The sequence below is a fragment of the Lytechinus pictus genome, chromosome 18 (genome assembly GCF_037042905.1).
Source record: "Lytechinus pictus isolate F3 Inbred chromosome 18, Lp3.0, whole genome shotgun sequence".
NCBI classification, from domain to species: domain Eukaryota; kingdom Metazoa; phylum Echinodermata; class Echinoidea; order Temnopleuroida; family Toxopneustidae; genus Lytechinus; species Lytechinus pictus.
In genome coordinates, this window is record NC_087262.1 from 6,242,447 (window position 1) to 6,266,137 (window position 23,691).

Here is a 23,691-nt window from a genome sequence, read left to right on the forward strand (position 1 = left end):
AATTTGCTCAATGTTGAAAACAAAGAGAAGCATACTGAATTGTCAAGAAAACAGTGAATGTATGAATATACGACTCATTTCTAGAAAATATTTTGAACAAACATGTAATTTAAATGTTGTCATTACTGGCTTTCCATAGTTGCGATTGATGATCGGATCAATTGCAACTCTTTGTAAGACGGGGCCCTGGTATAAATAAACTACATATGGAATGCACAGCGATGAGAGATTCAAACTACAATAAAATTTGCAATTTCACAACATTATCTTAGACTTGGAGAGGATGGTGTTCAATATGGAAACATTAAAATCATCTTCGCCCAAGGGGGGGGGGGATAAATCCTGTATCACTGTAACACAACAGTATTTCTATTGTCTATAATCATTATTCTATACTATGGAAATACAGTGTTAAAGTTTTGTTGCACCATCAATTTTGTTTAAATAGTTTGAAACAAAAAATATCAATTGAGCATAAGGAACCAGGAGCTCAATTCATGTAGAATTACAACTACCATGGTAACAGGGCTCAGCAGCCAATCACAATTAAGGGTTCCATGGAAGTTGCCATAGTTATAGTCTTTATGAAACAGACCCCAGGTTCTGGAATTTTACCATTTTAACTTTGATACGTCTGATTAATGGTCCGAAGGACCTCACTGTGCTGCAATTTCACACTGTACCCGGCCTCAATTTCCTTTGTCAACACTACAACAATCAATGCTACCCAACAAACTAATTTGATCGATACGTATCAGGCCTGATGGGATAAACATGAAATTAATTTATGGTTTTTAATTCATAAAAAATAAAAACTTAAACTACCACTATGCGAGTCAATATAAAGATAATGAAAATGATCCCCCCCCTCACAAATTTTTTTTTTTTTTAATCTTACAAGTGAATTACAGACTCTGTGTTATTTCTCTTTTGCAATCAACTTAAAATGTTGGCAATTCATAACTGCATGCATGCAATATAATTTAGTAAGGATTCCAACAGGCAGGAATTAAAAAATGATATCAATTCTCATAATAATTTCTTTCCACTTAATATGGCATTCGTGCAGATACTTCAAATACAATGGCAAGTAGAGAGGTTTAATTAACGAAAAAAAATCCTTATTTCATAATTAAAGTAACATACATAAAAACATCAATTAGTGGAAAAATCATAAGAGACATCCAACAGAATATATTTCCCAATGAAAAAAAGAACAAAACCTCTTAAAATTCTAAAGAAATATATGGATTAGTTTAGAAAGTTAAATAATAATCATCCGATTGATATTTTGTAACAAAATAAATATAGCAAATTTAATACATTTTCACTCAGTTCACAAGCAGACAGTATTCAAGAGAGCTACTGCAGCCATAACAACACAAAAATGTGATTTTACATTGGGAAACTTCAAGTTGTCAAACATACATGTATTTGATTAGCTGACATTTCTAAACCTCCCTTTCTTCTCGGAATAGATGATATCAATCTACAGAAGAGCCTGCAGAAGTGACATTTCATAAGACGAATACTCGCCAAGTGGACATAATTTCTCAGATCATGCAAAGATATGTTAATTTGCCTCTTGTAAGTCAAATCTCACAGAAGTCGAACACAGTTCTGTTGTCTCAAGAGATAACATCAATTACGTAATTGATTTTAATAGTAATTGCTGCTCTTTGGTATGTACCATCCTAACTTTATCATTTCACTTAAATTAAAATAGTTTTGTTGAGAGACTAATCAAACAATGTCACAAAGCATATTGTCAGTTTAAAACCTACTCCCAGATAAATGTATGTGAGGATGTTCTACAGTAAAAGAATAAAATAAAATGGCTAAAACATTGATCATTTAAGAAGCAAAACAATATCATAATTTTGTAAGGGATTATGGAATAAATAAGACATACACAAACGAGACAGAATGCAGTGATAGCCTAAGTTCAGTTTTGCCATCCCATTTTTGCACGATAAAATCAGTGGAGCACTGAACAGGAATGTAGTAGACATTAACCAATTTGCCTTTCAAACACAAGAGGGGGGGGGGGGGGGCAAAGAAACCGAACAAGAAAAATGCAATTAAAAGGAATATTATAAAGATGAAACATGTTGCAAAGGGGTTAGTGGCAATATGTTTCAGATGGTTTTGAAAGAATTTTATAAATTTCAAATTTTTTGTTGCGAAAGGATAGAAAAATGTTCATAACAGTAACAACCATATCATCTCCACCGGAGAGCAGATTGATGCCCGAAGATGTCCCTTTAAAGTTTAAGTAGAAAAAAGATTGACACTGGCATATGACAATGTCAAAAATGGAATATCCATTCACAAATAATTAGGAAAAATAGCTTGATACATGCTCCTTTTCATTGATTTTTAATATTTTGTACTCTCTTCGGCAAAGTACAGAAAAAACATGCAAGAACATGGATTCCTACGATTTGTTAATAATTCTACATTGTTTAATGATTACTTTAACAATTTCCCTTAGTTTAAAAAGAAGTCTTTTAATGAAAAATAAGGTAACATAGGTATGATAAAACACATAAATCTACCATTAAATAGCGTTTCCCACCACTCAAATATTGATGTTAAAATAACCCTTTGCTATCAACTATCATATTGCTCCGTCAACATAAAGTTTTCTCTTAATTAACTCTCGCACATGTCCAAACAATAGGCATGCAAACAATGTAACTGTTTGAGTTTTACCTTCGGCAGTTCCATAAAATAACTTCATGTTTTTGCTGCTCAAGTCATTACCACTTCAGAGAACTGCATATTTTCATAATTAGAAAATTGAGATAACAACTTTCCGGAAAGGCCAAGATATAGGGGGTCAGATGTAGATGTTCAAAGGATTTGCCGTTCTTGTACCAAGATCTTGAAGCCAAAGCATGCTACACTTTCCAAGTCTCTGCGACGTAATGCCTACAATCGATGATAACTCTGTCATTAATACTAGTTGCTGAACAAGGTCACACTCGTAATTTCAAGATAAAACTGATAACAGAGCTACTGTTAATGATACGTTTGTAAAACCGAATTCTAGCATGAAAGATAGAGTACATCAAGGGTTATGTAATCAATTGATTTATACAAGTCACGATGTAAGTCAATGGAAAAGAATTAATAGCTTGGTCGGTCTGGAGTCAGTTTCGGCGATGTGACTGGCATTACGTTTTAAGTACCTAACATGAACACAGTGTACCTTATCAACAGCTCATATCACTGTGTCAGGTAAGCACTCAATGGGCTTGTTCATACACAATGGTAAAACGACATCTTCAAACCTGTGTCGAATGTGCATTCACTGCTCTTCCAAGCTTTTGACATTCTGATTCTATAAACCAAAATAACAAGATATTCTGTTTCCATTACTTAATTTAACAAGATATTCCACTTCCATAACTCCATATGACAAGAAATTCCACTTCCATTAGGAGATGTAAAAAGATATTCCGCTTCCAGTACCCGATGTAAAAAGACATGTTGCTTCTGTTACCCAATATAACAAGGCATTGTGTTTCCATTATCAGATATTATACAGATATTGCCTACCTAGAGTTTGAATATAACATTTCCTCTCCCCGACAGAGTTATATTTTTCCCAAGGGATTATGTTTTGCCCGAAGCGCGCAGCGCTGAGGGAAAATATTATCCCGAGGGAAAAATATAGCTTCGGAGGGGAGATGAAATGTTATTTATTAAAACGATAGACCAGGCAATATCTGTTATATCATATAGTCTATGTGGATTCGCCATCAGAAATTGCATTCATCATCTGGTTCAAAACCCGAAATTCTTGCTACAGCTCTGATCCATCTACGTCATAATAGATTTTTTTTTTTTTAAATACATCAAGCGCGTTCTTCATGCAATCGACGCGTTAACATTAGCACGTACATCAAATAAACTGCCTTGTTACGCAACTTGTATGCAGCGAGTGACGTCACCTTAGTGAATATAACGCCGCAATTGACAATACAACGCAGTATATTCCCTGAGGTGACGTCAAAACCTAGAATATAACAAATGCGATCCTCGCAGCTATGGTCACGTGATGACGTATTGACCTATCACTGATTCGAATCTACATAACCTATGTAATATAACAAGATATTCCGCTTCTGACATAACATAATGATCGTTATATAACAAGGTGATGTGATGGTCCTGCTGGCTTACTGACCTTATCAAATTAGGTTCAACTGCATCAAATACTCTGCTCGCTATATTCGGCTCTCTACATTTAACTATTGTTGCTTTTTCTTTATTAACCGGGGCCCTGTTACATAAACAATACAATCAAATGCAAAAATCAATCCCAACTGTAAGTCAATGGCAACAACCATGTACACGTTACAATCGATCATCAATATTGATCGCATCTGTTTTACATCAGAGGCCCTTGATATAACAAGGTAACTTTGATAGTTCTTAGGACTCTGTGAAATCAGTTTCCGAGTGAGATAGGTTATGAAAAACACAAGTGTGACATGTCTACCTCATCAGGAGGGCGTTTCACAAAGATTCAAGTGTAACTTAAAATTTCAGTTGCGTGCGGTACATAATGCATCACCTCATAGGTTAGGGCCCCGTCTTACAGAGAATTACGATTGATCCAATCAACCACAACTATGGAAAGCCAGCAACATCATCATCTAAAAAGCATGTTTGTTCAACATATGTTTTAGATATAATGTCCATTCATAAATTCATAGTTTTCTTGAAAATTCAGTGTGCTTATCTTTGTTTACAAAGGACATTGTGCAGATTTCCTGGAGACTGAATAATGACATTGATGGATTTCCACATACTTGAGGTTGATCGGATCAATCGTAACTCTATGTAAGACGATGGATGCCTAGACCATGTGTATGGGAAGCTCACTACCACGTACCCATCATTCAGATTACAGCACACGTTAAAAAACATGTGCGTGTTGGCATTTAAGCATGACTCTTACAGGTCAAACCAACTCTTTGTAAAACACCCCCCGGATTCTCTGCTGCCATTTTCCGCATCACGTCTGAACGGAGCGCGCGGTGCTTCATACTCTAAGCTGCGTGGCCAGCTGCATGAGGACCTTGAGGCCGGGCATGAAGGCACTGATTTCGGAGAAGTTCCCGCTGGTAACCAGTCGCGTGTGGACTCCCAGGCCGTGTTGGTAGTTGTACGTCCCGATGTCGTGGGCGATCTCGTGGAGACCTTGGAGGATCATCGCTGAGAGCTGTAGAATTGGAACAACATAATTGTAAAATAGAATTAATCAAATAAACAATTGAGGAATACTATGCAAAAATGTCAAAATGCCTGATTTTATTTACATGGACCCTACAGACTGGAAGGCCTGGAATAGAGCAATTAAGAAAATGAAAGATATAGGGCTATACCTTACAATTTTTTGTTTTCACTGGCTTCCATATTTCGAGTTCACCCAGACACAAAGTTTATTATAAACGTAGCAGAAAAAATAATTTAAAATATTGGTGCAGGTTTGAGGAAAATCCATCAAAGAATAAAAAAGATATTACAGTTTTAATTATTTGATTTGTGACGTCATATGCGAGCATTTTCCCTACTTATCGTATGGTAAAAAAATCAATGAAATGTCATTTTCTAAGAAAATTGAACATGGTTTTATTGTACCTTCAGTATATCAATAGACATACCATTTCAACCCATCCCTTAAAAGAAAAAAAAAGTCATCATAAATCATTGAAAAATTGAAATTTATGCATTTTATATTACATAACATATGGGGCAGCTGCTCGTATATGACACAAATCAAACACTAAAAATTATAATAACTTTCTTAATCCCTGATGGATTTTCCTCAAACCTTCACCAATATTTTTAAATTATTTTTTCTGCCTTTTTTTGTTACAACAAACTATTTGTCAGGGTGAACTTCCCCTTTAACAAGACAAGAGACAAGAGAGATGTAACTTACCGTTCCTTCCCTCAGCTTGTCATATAAAACTTCCAACTTTCTGTGAACATCCTCTAGTTTCCGCTTCATTTGCTGCAAATTGAAAAATACAATAACGATGAAAACATTTATCTATATTATCAGGAGCGATTGTACAGGAGGGGGGCTGGGGCGCTATCCCCACGCCTTTGATTTTTAAATAATGAAAAAAAGGGGGTTAAAAAGGCAAAAAGAGAAGGGGAAACAGATAAAAAATGTGAAGAAGAAGAGTATTCAAAAGAGATGTATGGGTCATGGAAGTCTTTATTATTGTTCTTAAATTGAGAAAAAGAATGAGGCTATCTGCCCCCCCCCCCCCCCTCCTCATCACAATACCCTCATGCTCATGCTACACAGAATATCCATGCTGGTGATCTATACCAATGCAAGAGATATTTATAGAAACTTACAGCATTAACGGAAGGGGAAGCCCCGCATCTTTGTGCAAGAGCATTGAACGTATCACAGAGGAATTGGTGTTCGGCCGGTAGCGGGGACTTGGGTTTCTCTGGTGCTGACTGGGCTGTCTTGACAGGTGCATTCTGGGAAAAAAATAACAATACGGGTTATATTGTCAATGTGACCATGTATGTTCATGAATTCATTCTTAACATAGTTTCACGATGTTTTTAAAAGCAAAAATATGTAAGTCAATTCAAGTTCAATATTGTTAATGGTTCAAGCTCTGATTTTCTTTCATGACAAAAAAACACTTTGGTTATCATTTACTTTTTTTTTTATTAGAGTACAGCCAGGAAATGCCATGCCGCTTTTCAATGTAGAAACACAAAGAGCTAAATTTGCTGCACATACAGCAAGCTTTTCTTTCCTTAAAAATAAATGGTGATCGATGCTATGATTGCACAATGAGTATATACAGACCTACCAACCTGTAAAAATACAAAATAGGAGTGATTCATTAACAAAATAGGAGTCACAGCATTTTTCCCATAGATGACTGTACATAATATATGGACAAAAAGGGAGTTTTCTTTCCCTATATGATATAATGTATATCAAACGTTTCCCAAAATAAAAGAGTAACTCCTTTTAAAAAGGAGTAGTTGGCAGGCCTGTATATAATCTTTAAATACCATTAAATTGGCAACATGCTGATCAGTCAAGCATGGTAACTTACACAGGCTTTTCTCGCTGCCAAATTTTGCTCATTCCCATACCATTATTATTAAGACTCAGGTGGGTGTTTCATAAAGCTGTTCGTAAGTTAAGAGCGACTTTAAGAACGACTGGTGATCCTTTCTTGTGTTAAATGGTATACACCAAAATGTTCATTGGCGATGGTTCAGTGCATAAGAAAGGTTCACTAGTCGTTCTTAAAGTCGCTCTTAACTTACGAACAGCTTTATGAAACGGCCCCCAGGTTGGAATTAATCCTAGTAGAACTAAGTAACTCCTTAGCCCTTTCAACCCCAAAATTGTGGTGCTAGGTAATAGAAACTTGCCTAGCCTGGTAGATAGTACTGGACCCCATCTTACAAAGAGTTGCAATGGGTTCAAATTAAGCAAATATTGCGAATGATCTCAATTCCCATCTCTTTTATACCCAATTTTAGATCAATCACAATTTTATTTAAATCTATATTGCAACTCTTTGCAAAAAGGAGCCATGGAATAATAATAGCAAGCAAGAGTGCAAAGCAAAATGAATAGTCCGAGGGTGAAGGTATGTGTAGTATATAGTGAGTGATTGTATTACCAACCGGCCTTGTATTACCGAACGCGCGTATTAACACATCAGAAAATCATTTCAGTACGCTTAAAACTTCACAACATTCTTCCATAAGAAAGATGATGAAAAATGGTCCAAAAATATTTCCAAAGTCTTTATATTATCAAAATAATAAAACCTTATAAAAGTAGCTCATCAGCGCCTTTGTTTTCTCAACTTTTCCCTCAGAAAACACACGTTCGGTAATGCGATACCATTTTCAAATGACCAAAATATTTCACATGCGAGAGGGGTGCGTTTGGAAGCTGATATCATAAAAAAGAAACTGGTCTTTGCAAAAAGTTTACATAATTACATTTTGTAGGTATTTGTGTTCTTATGGTGAAAGATTGATGAATTTTATGAGAATATTGTTTGGACATGATTGAATTTATGAAAAGTGTTCGGTATTACAATCCACTACCACATATGGTTTGGGAGAGTCAGTAAACTGAATGTAAAGAGTGTATAAGAGAGCTATTAGAGACCAGTTTAAAAAGAGATTTTTTTTTTTAATAGAACTGTTCTCAAGTCCTCATCGTCGGAATCAGAGGTCAAGGTCGGGTCTGTACATCGAAAGGTACCACAGTCCAAAGGTATGATTTCAAGTCCTGGAATCTGTGTAACAAGTCCTGGACCATCGAGCCCAAGTCCCAGTTCCAATGGGAACAGCTTGAATTACAATTTTTTTTAATCACATAATTTGCAGCATGTTAAGTGCATGAATGAAAAAGACTTTAACCATTTCGTGATGAATGTTTATGATTTCTTTTGTCGAGTAATTGAAATTGAGTCCAAATCTTAGTATGAAGTTAGAAAGAAGTCTCTAAGTCCAGACTCTAAGGCCCGTATTCTGAAGTTGGGTTTAATTCAAACTCTGATTTTAAGTTGTGGTTTAATTACTATGGAAAGCCAGTTGTTACATAAATCTATAACAGTAGAGGTTCAATGTATCAGCTCATTTGACTCCCAAAACATTATTAAATGCCTGGGAAGGATAAGTATGACAGTTGTCTTCACCATTAAAGAATTAGTAAAGAGCACAGTAAACATGAGAAGCGTTCACTGTAAAGAAAATTTTGAAACGTTTGGCTTCCCATCATTTTAGCACAGAGTTCGACCATGGTCTAAGTTAAACCCGACTTCGGAATACGGGCCTTAGTGTTCAAAGTTCACAAATGCCAACTTTCTGACAAGTGTCTATGATGTATATTGTCATTACGACTTGACGCATTAAATATGCATCAGTAAAGGTCTTGTTGCCAATTTGAAAACTTGTTACGTATGTGATCAAATTAGCCATAAAAATAAATCATATCCTAAGAATTTGAATATCCCCTGTCATGTAATGGTAGTATGGAATTGAATTTGTCAAGCTTTGGCAAATTTCACAAAACCACCATAACATAAAGTTAGGCTAGAGTTAGGCTTAGGATAATCTTGTGAAACCTGCCCCTTTATCAAGTGTAATGTTAGCATGCATTATAAACTCACATCTTGGGGGGCATGAAGCTCTTGCTGGACATATTGCTGTTAGTAGTGACGGGATAAAACATGGAAGATAAAATATCAAATGGAGCATACATGAATATCATATTGTGTTAAGATTCAATGTTAAAGGTCAAGTCCACCAATGCAAATGGTGTATTTGAATAAATGAGAGAAAATCAAACTAGAATAACCCTGAAATTTCTTATTTTACATCCAATTAGATTAAATTTTCAGTGTTATGCTTGTTGGATTTTTCTTCAAATAAATTTTTTGTTGGGATGGACTTGTCCTTTAAGATTGCCAAAGTAAATTGTTTTAGCAGGGTAAGCAATTCTAATTATGTGAATTAGGAATGGACTGATATCTTAGATGTTTTTAGATAGCATTAAATTAAAAAGAATATGCAAAGCAGGATACTGTGTATGAATCATACAGCAACTCTGATCTATGCAACAATGCATAGCATTATTATTACTCTCATTATTATCATGTAATAATGAGACAAGACCAATTCATGTTTCATTGTTAGTTTATACTTTGAAAAAGCATTTGATGACAAGGATTATAGAAATAGTTTTGCATCCAGTTTTAATAATGAAAGTTTAGGCCAATTTTTTCAAGTTTTATACTACATATACATGTACATACGACCTATGAAAAAAAAGAGAGCCATTTGTGATATTTGATGTGACTGAAATTCAGGTGAAAGCTTCATACGTATAGTGTCTCCAAGAACTATTTGTACACTACATTTAACAATGCAAAATGAGAAGATGAACTATGTTAGAGCCAAAAATTTCCTATTTTTGCTATCATAATCATTTAAAAATAAAATGAATTATTATATAACAAAGGAAAGAGGGAAGTACAGCCTTTGTTTTGCACCTAGTTGCCAATTGCGATCGGTCATGCATGAATGATTAGGAATCATAATATGCAATACAATTTTGAGACCTTGCTGTTATTATTGAAGCATAGCGTGCATCACGATTTATGTCCTATTTTTCTGAGAGAAGAGATGATATGCTTTCATTTGATATACGATTCCTTATATTTCAGTCGGTATTACGCATTTTGCAAACTATTTTTAATGAATTGATATCTGACTGCTGTTGCCTCTTTGACTTTTATACAGAAGTTTAATTAGATAATTTTTTCATATTTATTTCATATCAAAATAAACAAGTGGAATGCCTCTGGCCGTCTCACCTGCATCACGCGATTCAATATAGCAGCAGTGCTGATTTTGAAAACTACTATAACTCGCACAAGATGTTCAGTGATACTTGGTTACTCGTATTTCCACGTTTTATGAATTAGACCAATACACTTATAGAGATATGATGGCAATTCAACAAATACCCCCAACGTGGCCAAAGTTCTTTGACCTTACATGACCTTTGACCTTGATCATGTGACCTGAAACTCGCACATGATGTTCAGTGATACTTGATTAACCTTATGTATAAGTTTCATGAACTAGGTCCATATATTTTCTAATTTATGATGACATTTCAAAAACTGAACCTTAGGTTAAGATTTTGATGTTGATTCCCCCAACATGGTCTAAGTTCATTGACCCTAAATGACCTTTGACCTTGGTCATGTGACATGAAACTCAGGCAGGATGTTCAGTAATACTTGATTAACCTTATGGCCAAGTTTCATGAACTAGGTCCATATACTTTCTAAGTTATGCTGTCATTTCAAAAACTTAACCTCAGGTTAAGATTTGGTGTTGACGCCGCCGCCGCCGTCGCCGTCGGAAAAGCGGCGCCTATAGTCTCACTCTGATATGCAGGTGAGACAACAAAACAGATGAAGAGAATTATATGAAATGAAAGCATATCATCTCATCTCTCAGAAAAAAATAAGAAATAAGTCATGATCATTGAAGCATCGCGATTTACGCTTCAATGGTCACCTAAAGGTATGAAAATATGCATTATCACACTCAATGAATTTGCAATCATTCACGCATGACTGATCACAATTTCCAACTTGGTAAAAAACGAAGGCTATACTTTCATGTGATTTATAATTCATTAGATTTTATGAAAGCCAGGTTACAATTGTTTGACTACCAGCATAGTTCATCCACTCATTTTACAGTGTCTTCAATGTACAGTGTACAAATAATTCTATGTACACTGTGTCTGTAATTAAAGCAAAACTCGGGCCATGAGCAATAATTTAGATCAAGATCAACTGCCATCATAGTGATTTATTTTGCTGGTTTTCTGCATTTTACTTTTCTTTTTAGTGTATGCAGCAAAATTAAAAGCTGATTGAGAATGAATCATGACTGGAAGAAAAGAATTTAATAAAAATACCATTCCATAAGGCGAATATAGGTACTGGGGCTGTAAATGGAAATAAGAATTGTAAGGGTTTAAGATTGGAAAGGAACATGCTATTAATTAAATGCATACAAATTTGAAATTAAGCAAAGAACTGTGTTAGTTTGCAAATGAAGTACAAATGGATATAAATATATATATTTAAAAAAAAAGCAAACTGAAGTTAATTTTTTTAATTGAGTCTGCTTTTTAACCCTAGAAGACTGGGAGGGGGGCTGATTCAACCCCCCCTCGACATTTTTCGCGATAAATCCGCTGCTCTAAATTTTTTGACCGCGTCGCTCAATGACTTTTTACTTTCAAGTCTCACGCAACTTTTGAGACCAAAATTGTGACCCCCGGATACGCGGTTTCGAAATTACGCAACATTTCGTAAGTGCATGCAGACCCAAAATTACTCAAAAACGTGAATTTTTTTACAAATCCAATGCAAATATTGTTTTAGCCAAAATTCATAAAATGTATCATTATTTTTACTTCTACTGCTTAAAATCAAGTAATTTATCTTGTTTATGGTCAAAATAAAGTCCCCGACAATTTCCATTGAAAAAACAATAAAAAACAAAAAGTCGAAAAACAGAGAAATACATAAGAAATTTAGAGAACAATAGAATAAATAAGAAAAATAAATGTGATGTTGAAATTAAACAAAAATAAATTTGATCAGATGCCTATTTAGAGTATGTGAAACGAAAATTAGCATTTTAGGGGCATTATTTTATTAATTAGAGCTAACTTATAATTTTACGCATAAATTAGCATACTGAGCAATGAGATTTTTTGCAGAATTTGATATTATAGTTTTGTAGATAATGCCATGGGTAATGCGCGTGCCAATTTTCGTCGCGATCGCGCAATCGACGGCCGAGATCATAAGGGGGGGCTGAATCAGCCCCCCCCCCCCAGTCTTCTTAGGCGTCGAAATAGCCCAGTCTATTTAGGGTTAAAATAGCATGAGTGATATCGAGAATAGCACTATCAGACAAGGGTAAATACAGCATTAATATAATATTGATATTAGTAATACATTGTTAAATAAAGAACTTGAAAATTAGTTGCTTCTCAATACAGAAAACATCTATTCAGAATGCAAGTTAAAACCACATGCAAAGTGATTAGTAAAAGCAGCAAAGTTTACAAGGGACATAATTGGAGAATGGAAACATTTGTCAAATTCCAGTTTGGCTAAACCCACTTCTTTTAATTAACCATTTGATCTAATACCACTAGTATAATATACAACTAGACCAAATTTCGCAATAATTGCCATATCACCAAGTGTGCAGATAAAAATAAGAAACGGGACCGACTCATCGTGTCGGTACAGGAACGCCCTTCGCACCACTTATGTGCATTGGATGCACGCAGAAACGCCCTTAGTAGTTCGCATAAGGGCATTGCGCAAGGGCATTTCTGCATCGATGAGGTGCGCGGAAGTGTGGTGCGAAGGGCGTTCCTGCAACGACACGACGAACTGCTATTGGAATATCCATGTATAATGGCTATTAGTTGTTAGGTCAAGCTCGCATTTAATAATAATAATAATATGGTCCATTTATATAGCGGAGCTACTATAATTGCAAATACTCTACTGTGCATGATACTTGGTATTATATTATTACCCCGGCTGTAGCTAAGCCACCATATAGGCCTTAAAGCATTCAATGATTAAATCCTACCGGGTACCCATTCAGCATAATGTGGGTGAATTTCTTGCTGAAGGAAAACATGCCATGGCTGGAATTTTAACTCACGTCCCTCTGATTGAAAGACGAGAGTCGTAACCACTAGACCACGACGCCCCCACGCATGTGTTAGTATACCATGGTAACCACTCACTTCTTGTTGTACCTGCTGGTTCTGTTGTTGATTGTATTGTTGAGGTGGTTGTTGTTGTTGATAGCCAGTCGGTTGTTGGTAGCCAGGTTGAGGTTCCTCTGCGGGGACGCCCATGATAGGGGCGGTAATGGGCTGCGGGGGTACGTAGGCAGTGGGTTGCTGGTGGGGAGGAAACACAGAAATAGGGTTAGGATTAAGTGCATTGTTGAAGTTGCTCTGGTTGTTGATAGACCATGGGTTGTTTGTAGCCTGGTTGAATTTCCTCTGCGGGGCAAGGTATGGCTAGAAACAAAATCAGCACTGAATATGTTACTCAAATCATGTTTTTGAACAATTTTGGGGTCTGATGTGCATTTAGAGAATGTTGCCTAATTTTGGAACTCTGTAACCGGGCATCACAAAATGGCGTAAAAAAAGTGTGAGATTCCAAAGATTATAGGCATGAAACAATGCGATGAGAAACTCTCATATTACACATTTATTGCGGAAATGTTAATCGGGGGGGGGGGGGTGAGCATGATTGAAATAATTTGCATCTGATGAGTTGGCAAGTGGCATTCCATAACAGTGTGGTCTAACTTAGCCCAGGGTTAACTGTGAACCAATGCTATGAGAAAACCACACAATATCATTGAACACTTTTTATTCAAATTAAGAGCCAAATGCATTTCATGTGCCATCTCAGACTCTGAATTTGTCCATTCCAGTTGGGATTACAAGTGAGGAAATGACTTACTGCTTTAGGTTTAAGGAGTGGAGGATCGTTCCACGCCTTCTTTGGGTCATTGCTTTCCAGCGTGGAATGACTCGATGTAGGAACAGGTGCATACTGGCTAGGGGCAGAGGATACTGTTGGTTGAGGCTGTTGGTATCCACCGAGACCTGGTGTGGCCACGGGCTGGGAGACCGCCGGATTCTGCGTACCGTAGTCCATTGGATTGTAGAAGCCACCAGGTTGGGGTGCTGGCGCCGTGCTAGTCTGAGGGTTGGTGTAAGGTTGTGTTTGGCCAAACCCTTGCGTCTGGAACCCTGGCTGTTGACCAACCTCACCGGGGTTGTTCATACCTGGAGCCTCTCTTGAGTAATACTGCTGCATGCCCGTCTGAGGGTACGACGGATACTGCCTAGGACCACCTGCCTTCATTCTCATATTCGACTGCGAAGTGGTGGTGGTGGTGGCTGATGTTGCAGCTGTTGCCTGAGTGGAAGCATACGTTGCCTGGTTGACATTCGGCTGTGGCTGTTGTGGATGCTGTGGTTGTCCCTGGGGTTGGTAGGTGTTTCCTTGAAGTCTAGAGGTAACCTGTGAATTGTAGAAGGAACTGCTCGACACTGTTGTTGTTTGGAAGGAATTCACCCCCTGGAGAAAGTTGGATGAGACAGCGAGCCCGCCAAGGCAACTCATTTAAAGAAAGTGCATGTGTCACATTTTTTTGGTTTTTTTTAATATCTTTGGAAGTATTTTAGGACTCTGCCCTACTTACAGCCAGACTACTAAACATATGAATGACAAAATTCTTCACATGCTATTTCGACATATCAATAGTGATTTTACAAGCCAAAAAGAAATCAAGGTAACCATGGTATTTGCCGTAATGGCGAAGTTACAACAATTGTAACTCTTTATGAAATGGGCCCCTGGTCTTAGCCAGATTGAAAGGTATGCAGATGTCAAAAGAAAATGAGAAGGTCGATAACGATCTATTCGATACCGATACTAAATAGCACATGGCCAGAACTGGGAATAAACTTATGGAAGTTCCCCACTATGTGGTACTTGGGTGGGAAAAAGAATTTCCCATCAATAAGTTGATACTGACATCCACATGTAACCCATTAAAGGGAAGTTCACCCTGACAAAAAGTTTAATGTAAATATAGTAGAAAAAATATTGGTGAAGGTTTGAGAAAAATCCATCATAGATTTAAAAAGTTATTAGAAGTTTGGTTGTTTGATTTGTGATGTCATATACGAGTATCTTTCCATGTATTGTGAATTTAATTTAATTTTTAAAAATCAATGAAAATGTCATTTTCTCAAAAAAGTAAAAATGAATTTTACTGCACTTTCAGTACCCCTGAAAAAAAAAATAGTCATCTTGAACAATAAAAAATTAAGGCTTTTTATATTACGTAAAGCAGCTTGTCTATGACTTCACAAATAAAAAAACTAACATTTTAACAACTTTCTTAATCTTTGATGGATTTTCCTCAAACCTTCACCAGTATTTTTTTATTATTTTTCCTTCTATTTTTACAATAAACTTTTTTGTCAGGGTGAACTTCCCCTTTGAACCTATTCATTAATTAATTAATCACTACTGTACTGTAGGCTTTGTACTGGGGATAGCTGGGCTCCTTAACACAAAGGTTTGCTATGAATTGCAAATATGAAAGAACCGCACTGATTGGTTCCCGGTCAGTATTTTAAACAGAGTACGCATGCAATAATGATCTTGAATGGTCACTGGTATTTAGCGATTGATTAGAAACCTTTGTTGTACAGAGCCCTGGTTTCATTAGAAACAGGGTCAAACATGAGACACATGCAACTCTCACTGTCTTCCAACTGAACTAAAAAACCCAATTTTGTGACCTTTACAGAGATACACTCATTCTCTAGAGAACTGGGCCCTATCTTACAAAGAGTTGCAATCGATCCGATTTACCTCAACTATATGGAAATCCACCATTGTCATAATTTCTCCTACAGGAAATTAGTGCACTGTCCTTTGCAAACAAAGAGGAGCACACTGAATTGTCAAGATAACAATGAATGCATGAGTATACATCATATCAAGAAAATATTTTGACCAAGCATGCATTTTAGATGTTGACGTTGCTGGCTTTCCATAGTTGTGGTTGATTGAATCAAACGCAACTCTTTGTTAAGACGGGGCCCAGATTGCATTGCTTCCCTTTGACCAAGATGCACACTAAACATTGAAGTGAATCAACCTATTATTATTTTTTCTATACAGTCTTGTAGTTTATATCCTGCTCTACGTTTGTGCAAATTTTTGCGGCGAACACATGATTAGCAGCCGAGGTCTGAAGGGAGGGGGTCAAATTGACCCCCCCCCCAGTATATTCTGGTCTGAAATAGCCCAGTTTAATTAGGGCTAAAGGGGTGCAAGCAAAAGAAAATTTTGAGTAATCATATTACTTACAAGATTCTGAGGCTGTTGGGCTGGCTGTGAAGGAACGTTGACTTGTTTCCATGGCGATTGGGTTCTGCTGTCTCCGCTCTGTGCTTTGTGTAACCTGTCCTTCAATTCTAAAATCTTAGCCTACAGAGAGAGAGAGAGAGATAGAGATATTTAGAATTTATCTTAAAAAAGGTAATATAGTATATATTCCAAAGTGCTTAAGAGAATTTGGAATTAGGTCTCAAAAGATTTGCAAGATTTGAAGCAGGCACCAGATCGACGGGGCTCTGTCCCTGTAATTGTTGAACACCAAACAGGGTAGCAGAAACTCCCATATTCTATATGTCTTTTGGTTTGACGCGGCCGGGGTTTGAACTCCCAACCTCCCTGTTGTGAGATGGACGCTCTACCAACTGAGCCAACACACCGGTAAATAATATAGAGTGAGTCGTATACAGACTATTCATAACATAAATGAAGGAAAGAATTGATCAACAAACCTCATGTGATTGTCCTAGGTAGTTCATGGCAGTGTTCAGGTTGCCTTGCGATGCTAATAGATGAGCGTATTCTGTCAATCTGTTGGCTAAGATGGGTGATGAGATCTCTGGGGCGTAGCCGACCTTCAGCTCAATGGCCTTCCGAAGGGTCACAACCTTCTCAACAAGGTCCTGTAAAAGTCAAAGGTCAAACAAATGTCAAAGGTCAAACGAATACCAATGGCCAAGCAAATAGTATTGTGTATTATCAAACATTCCAACTTTCCTAGCTTTTGTGATTACAAAGCTCTTAATTTATTCACAATAAACTGAAGAACGATGATGTAGCATGTTCTATGGAGAATCAGGCTAGAGTTCTACAATAATGGAAGAAAAAAATTGATAAATTTGATGTTGCAAACAATAAACCAGGGAAAAAATTAATTCTTTTTTTCCCAGGGCTACTTTTAAGCTCACCAGACCAAATTTGCCACATTGTATTAAAGTTTACATTGGACCCTATGTGAATTTTACGGGCTCTTTTTTTAGTTTTCCAGGGCTCTGTAGGGCATTTCGGGGACAATTTCGCTCCGAGCCCCCGTGTAATTTTTTCCCTGCAATAAACATAGAGCAGTATCATGCGCATCTTCTATTTTTGTGAAAAATAAGCAAAAATGTTGCAACTTTGGAGTTTATATCCGATTTTCATGAGATGTTCAGTGCAATGCTGATTTCCTTTTCTTAGTCCATTCAAATTAACTTGTTGTTGGAGTAGCAAAGAGGATGAATTTTGTTTCTTACCTGTAGTGACATGGGGGACGTAGCGGCATGATTGACTTGAGCCCAGCACGAGACCAGCTTGTCTACGTTACCGGAACAGATGTAGCATAAACAGGCCTGAGCTGCTAATTTACCATTACCCTCAGTCTCTAACCTCTGACCAAGTATATCTGTATGAAGACAAGGCAATAGCATATATTATCAACCAGACAGTAAACTTTCAAATCTGTTCATTGGTTATGTGACCAAGGATATCTGTATGGAGATAATGCAATAGTAGATATTATAAACCAGGTGCACCATTTCAGATGTAGCATAAACGGGCCTGAGCTCCTAATTTACCATTACACCCAGTCTCAAACCTCTGACAAAGTATATCTGTTAGTGTTAGGAGAAAATGCAATAGTCAATATTATTAACCAGATGTACACTTTAAGATGAAGCATGAACAGGCTTGAGCAGCTAATTCACCATTACACTCTGACTGTAACTAAGGATATCTGCATGGACACAATGCAATAGTACGTATTATAAAATGAAAAAGTGGATCCTCATGATATGATTGGTGGTGGTGCATGCGTACATGCTCAGTCAGGATCCAGAGATTAGAGTACCGAAGTAAGATGTCATCAATTTTTTTTTTGTATTTTACCTTTTTTGAAACCATATTTTGGTTGAGCTTGATGATATACCTCCACAACCCAAATTTGGTGGGAATTGGTTCATGGGCGCCCAAGATATGACCTCATGAATACATAATTAGCCCCATTGAAATCAATGTATTATGAGGTCATATCTATGGGCCCCCATGGACCGAACCACCAAATTTGGGTTGTGGGTTTTTTTTATCATGCCCCATAGAGGTATGGTATAAAAAAATGCTGAAATTCAAATTTAAAAAATATTGTGATGCCATCACGTCTGTACTCTTTACATTAGCAACATAGTTGGAGGTAGAAAATTTTCCCCGAAATATAAAATTTAGATAAATGAACAAAATGTAGATTCATGAGAGTGAGACGCTTACCACATAACGTTGAGAATTCTTTAGGTTGGCTGTACGTCAGCAGAGCGGTGAGGGCTTCTTTCCAGTTCTCCAGCTCTGTATTCTGTACCAGATCACGGACATCTTTCGTGACGATTGACGATATTAACTGTGAAGGAGTGAAGGAGAAGTTACATGAGAATGACAGTTGATTATAAGGAAAATCTTCAACATTAAGTATAATAAGCCAGGGCCCCGTAACACAAAGGTTAGCAATTAATCGCTAAATGAATTGGCCTATCACGATTATCCTTGCATGCGCGTTACGCTCAGTAGACTGACTAGGAACCAATCAGAATTGTTCTTTCAAATTAGCGATTAATCGCTGACCTTCGTGTTACGGGGCCCTGGTGGGCGTTTCATACGATTGATCTGATCAACCTCAACTATCGAAAGCCAGCAACGGCCACATCTAAAATGCCTGTTTGTTCAAAAAAAAATTCTAGATATGATGTATATTTATACATTCATTGTTTTCTAGACAATTTGGTGTGTTCGCCTTTGTTAACAAAGGACATCTTGCAAATTTCCTGTAGAAAATGACACGGATGGATTTCATACACTTACGATTGATTGGATCAATTGTAACTCTATTGAGGTGTTGCAGGAAAATATTTGCAATCAATTGCAAATTTTAGATGCAAGTTTACAAGTGATAGATCAATTTTAAGTCAATGCAATTTGCAATGAAATGCGGGACTTTCAATTGATTTTTTGACCTATCATTGACTTGCAATCGATCGCAAGTTTCTTGCAACGCCCCATTAGTAAGACGGGGCCCTGTTCTTAGGTGCTCAGTCACATGCAAAGTCATTCATAACTAACGAACGGCTGTATGAAACACCCACCAGACTTGTTTCTATAATGGTGTAAATAAGAAGGGGTTCGACGAAAAGACAATGCTCAACTGAGCACTAGCAGCCTTGATATCACACTTGTTTAGTTTTCCATAACTAATTTAATAATAATAATAATAATAATAGATGCAATTAATAAGGCGCCAAATCCATTAAAAATATAATGCTCAAGGCGCACAGGTGAAAAAGTGAAAAGAGTGAGAAAAAATAGCATATATAGAGGTGAAAAATAATATTGGTTAATCATGTGTATGCAGCATTGTACAAGTATGTTTTCAGTTTTTTTTTAAATAATTCTACAGACTTGGTGTCACGGATAACAAGAGGAAGAGAGTTCCAGAGTGAAGGACCCGCATGTATGAAAGCCCTATCCCCCCATTTTGATGTACATTTGGGAACAAACAGAAATCCTGAGTTTTGGGACCGTAAAGATCGAGAAGGGGTATATCTATTAATGAGAGTGATATTGTTCTGTGGAGCGGTGCCGTGAACACAGTGATAAACAAGCAAAAGAATTTTGAATATTACACGATCACTAATTTGCAACCAGTGCAGATCTTTAAGTACAGGGGTGATGTGGCTAGATTTGGTACTCAATGATATTATACGAGCAGCAGCATTCTGAAGTTTCTGTAAACATGTTAATTGAGATTTGGGAAGGTTGAACAGTAGGGCATTGCCAAAATCAAGTCTAGATGATATTAAAGCATGTACAATCTTCTCTGTGGCACTACGGGTCAGGTATTTATATGAAACCAAGGTTACGTAACTGGTAACGGACAGATTTGCAAACATGTTGAATATGAGAAGACATAGTCATGCTTGAATCGAGGAACACGCCAAGATTACGACAAGCTTGAGATACGGCAATATTATGACCTGCAATGTTAATAGATGTAACAGTTATTTTAGACAACTGACTCTTCGAACCGAACAATAAGAATTTACATCATAAAGTAGGAAGTAATTCCTCAAAAAGCTGTGAGCACCGGAATCGGTAGACTAGCTTAGCCAAGGTAATGTAGGAGCTCCTTGAGAACCTAACAAGGTGGATACGTGCGCTATATAAATCCTACATTATTATTTTATTATTATAAACTAATTCCAGGTGCATTAAAAGACGGTCTTTCACAAACACTTTCCTCCATTATTCAAATTCACAACTAGAACTAAACTTTATCATAAATATGCAGCAAATGTGACTACTCCACACTACAGATACTCATGAACTAACTGCTTATCTGTCTAGAGACATATAGAATCTGGGGGTGTTTCATAAAGTTCTTCGTAAAGTTACGAATGGAACCTGTTCTTAGGCGCTAAATCAGTTTTATAAGGATAAATCATGTAACACAAAAAAAAGGATCACCAGTCGTGCGTAAAACCATTCGTGACTTACGAACAGCTTTATGAAACGGGCCCTGGGGCATTTCAAAATTTACAAATTTAACAGCTAAGAATAAGCTAGACTTATGAACATAAGTAGCAACCTTCTTCAGCCTGGAAAGACTTCTCTACAGGAATAAGGAAACCAGAGCTGCCAACCTGACAAGAACATTCCAGTATTTTTAAAGCTGAAAATCAGTATTTTGGTGAGGAAATAAGTATTTGCAAAGAAATACCATAGGACAACACATAAAACTGAAACTTTAGAAAATCTGTATTTTGTATGAAACCATCAGTATTCTTCTCATTTTTCAGTACTAAATACGGAAAATCCGTACTACTTGGCAGCTCCAGGAAGCACTTTTCAAACAACATGAGGTTGTCAGTATTGCCATATTCTTGATATACAGCATTTTCTTATCTTTTGTAAGAATGTTTCAACAGCCCAGCAACAATACTGCCTCTCACGACATAACTTCCATGTACTCACCCTGGAAATATTGCTCTTGGTCTTCTGAAAATATTTTCGCTGCGTCTTCGCTAAGAGTTCCGGACCCCCTGCGATGGCAAGGAGGATTGCATCAGCCATGCGGTTGTCATGGATACACAGCTCAACGGCGATCTCAAATTTGCCTGTGATGACGGCTTGACTGACAAGACCATTGGTGTCTGGCAGCACAAGAGGGAAGTGAAAAGGAACGATTGTCAGAGGTAAGATGAAGAAGGTCTCGAGTGATTAAAAAAAAACATTTCAAATGCTAGAATATTATGATAAATTCACTGCCTACTAATCAAATTGCCTTTTAGCTTACAGGCTGGGGCGAACATCTGGGCATTTTTAATCTCGAGCCCTAGCAATTGACCGACGACGAAAACAATGCACTGGCGACCCGTACAGAAGCACAGCGTTTTGGCATGCCTACAATGCATAATACACAAACATCGCATTCATAATTTGTGCTGAACGTCGTGATAATCGAGTTTACCCATTTCATTATCTGGAACTTTACGATTCTTTCTGAAATTTTCCGTGCTGTTTCTGACATTATTTTATTGTGTTTCTTATACTTTGTTTTCATCGCACTAAGGTCAGTGCTGTCATCGTTAAGCATTATGTTGTACAATTCCATTCAAGACAAGTTTCATAAAGGCCCTAAGGATTGCTTCATGACGCATCTTCTATAATTAAATCTGCTCTAGACCAATCAGATGCAAGTATTTTAGCAGATTAACATTTGCAACTGATAACCACTGGAAAACCGTTGGTGAAAGGCTACCCGGATATAGGCCTACTCACCATCTTCTTGCGATATCGTGAACGGTGATGCTGACCTTCCGACATCTTCTTTCCCTCTATTCTCTACCTCTACTGGACCTGCTGCTACGATGGCATCGAAGGCTGCTGCGCCGTCGCCATCCCCATACATGTCATTTGGTGTCTGGTTGGAAAAATAAACACATAAACGGTGATTGAAGCTCGTCTCAAGTTTTAATAAATGCTCAACTATATTGGAGGGTTATCGAAAAATCCAATCTCACAAAGAAGTCTGGTGTCCATAACATCTTTTCCTAGTTAGCAATTGAATCAGAAATTTGATTTTTTTTTACATTTTAGGATATTTAGTACCCTCTCTGGGTAAAGTTTTATCGTTTGTTTGTTTTTTTGGTTGTTGTTTAAACAGTGATTGCAAATAAGAAAACTACAATTAAAGATTATATACTGAACTTTGCCATAGGGATCCTTTATGGGGCATTGCAAGAATCTTGATTTCAATTCCAAAGAAAGTGCAACTTCCAAAATCAAGCACAAGTCCTTTTATTACATGCAAATTTATCATTGATTCCCATTCACTTGCAGCTCCAACTTTCTTGCAGTGCCGAATAACTCCTGAGGGTGTTTCACAAAGATTTAAGTATGACTTAGAGTTGCACTTAAATGCCAACACATACATGATGTGCAACACACAATCTTATTGATCAATACACCGTAGTAAGTGTCCTCTTGGCATTACCTGACCAATGCGGTCATGCCTTTTATAGCACACGCAACTAGGCATTTAAGTGCGACTTTAAGTCATACTTAAATCTTTGTGAAACACCCCCCTGATTTGGAAAGTTACAATTTTTTTTTCACTGAATGCAAGTTTCTTGCAAATGCCCCATTAGTCTCGCCTTCACCTCTAATGGGCAAGACAAGAAACATAATGCTTCAAAATTATGAACAATCACAAGAAATGAAAGAGGGAATATAAAATAACAAATCTAACAGCATAGTTGCTGTTGGACTGACCTTTGACCCACTACCAAGCTTAGCCTCCTGCTCCAGGCTTCCTCCTGATAATCTCTGCATCCTCTCGGCAAGCTCCTCTGCATCAACACCGTCCCCTGAAAAATTATAAGGGACAAAGTATGTTTTTAAAATAAAACTGAGTGACAGAATTCTTGTACAGGAAATAACTTTCTATACACTCAAAGCCCCCATCACACTTTTTCGGAATCAGCAGGAATCAAGCAGAAGCTGGAACAAAAAAAATATTCAAAAATTCTAGAAATTTTTGGGAGGAACTTATGAATTCACCAAATTGGAGTTGAAATTCAGT

General features: G+C 37.0%; 1 protein-coding gene across 7 annotated transcripts in view; it reads right to left on the reverse strand.

Annotated features, from left to right (window-relative positions):
• Positions 1–1,079: 1,079 nt before the first annotated feature.
• LOC129281354 (protein transport protein Sec31A-like) overlaps positions 1,080–23,691 on the reverse strand; it is a 61,160-nt gene continuing 38,548 nt past the window's right edge. Inside the window, exons 11-23 of one of the 7 annotated variants that reach the window (XM_064113522.1) lie at positions 23,382–23,476; positions 22,389–22,530; positions 21,582–21,760; positions 18,831–18,957; positions 17,825–17,973; positions 17,045–17,215; positions 16,566–16,685; positions 14,133–14,699; positions 13,409–13,555; positions 9,201–9,236; positions 6,388–6,519; positions 5,960–6,031; positions 1,080–5,236 (exon numbers count right to left, since the gene is read on the reverse strand). In XM_064113522.1, coding sequence (XP_063969592.1) covers positions 5,057–5,236; positions 5,960–6,031; positions 6,388–6,519; positions 9,201–9,236; positions 13,409–13,555; positions 14,133–14,699; positions 16,566–16,685; positions 17,045–17,215; positions 17,825–17,973; positions 18,831–18,957; positions 21,582–21,760; positions 22,389–22,530; positions 23,382–23,476 — 2,117 coding nt within the window. In that variant the 3' untranslated portion in view covers positions 1,080–5,056. Of the gene's footprint in view, positions 5,237–5,959; positions 6,032–6,387; positions 6,520–9,200; positions 9,237–13,396; positions 13,556–14,132; positions 14,757–16,565; positions 16,686–17,044; positions 17,216–17,824; positions 17,974–18,830; positions 18,958–21,581; positions 21,761–22,388; positions 22,531–23,381; positions 23,477–23,691 lie in introns of all 7 variants that reach the window. The other 6 variants (XM_064113521.1, XM_064113518.1, XM_064113525.1 and 3 more) reach the window with 6 other exon arrangements.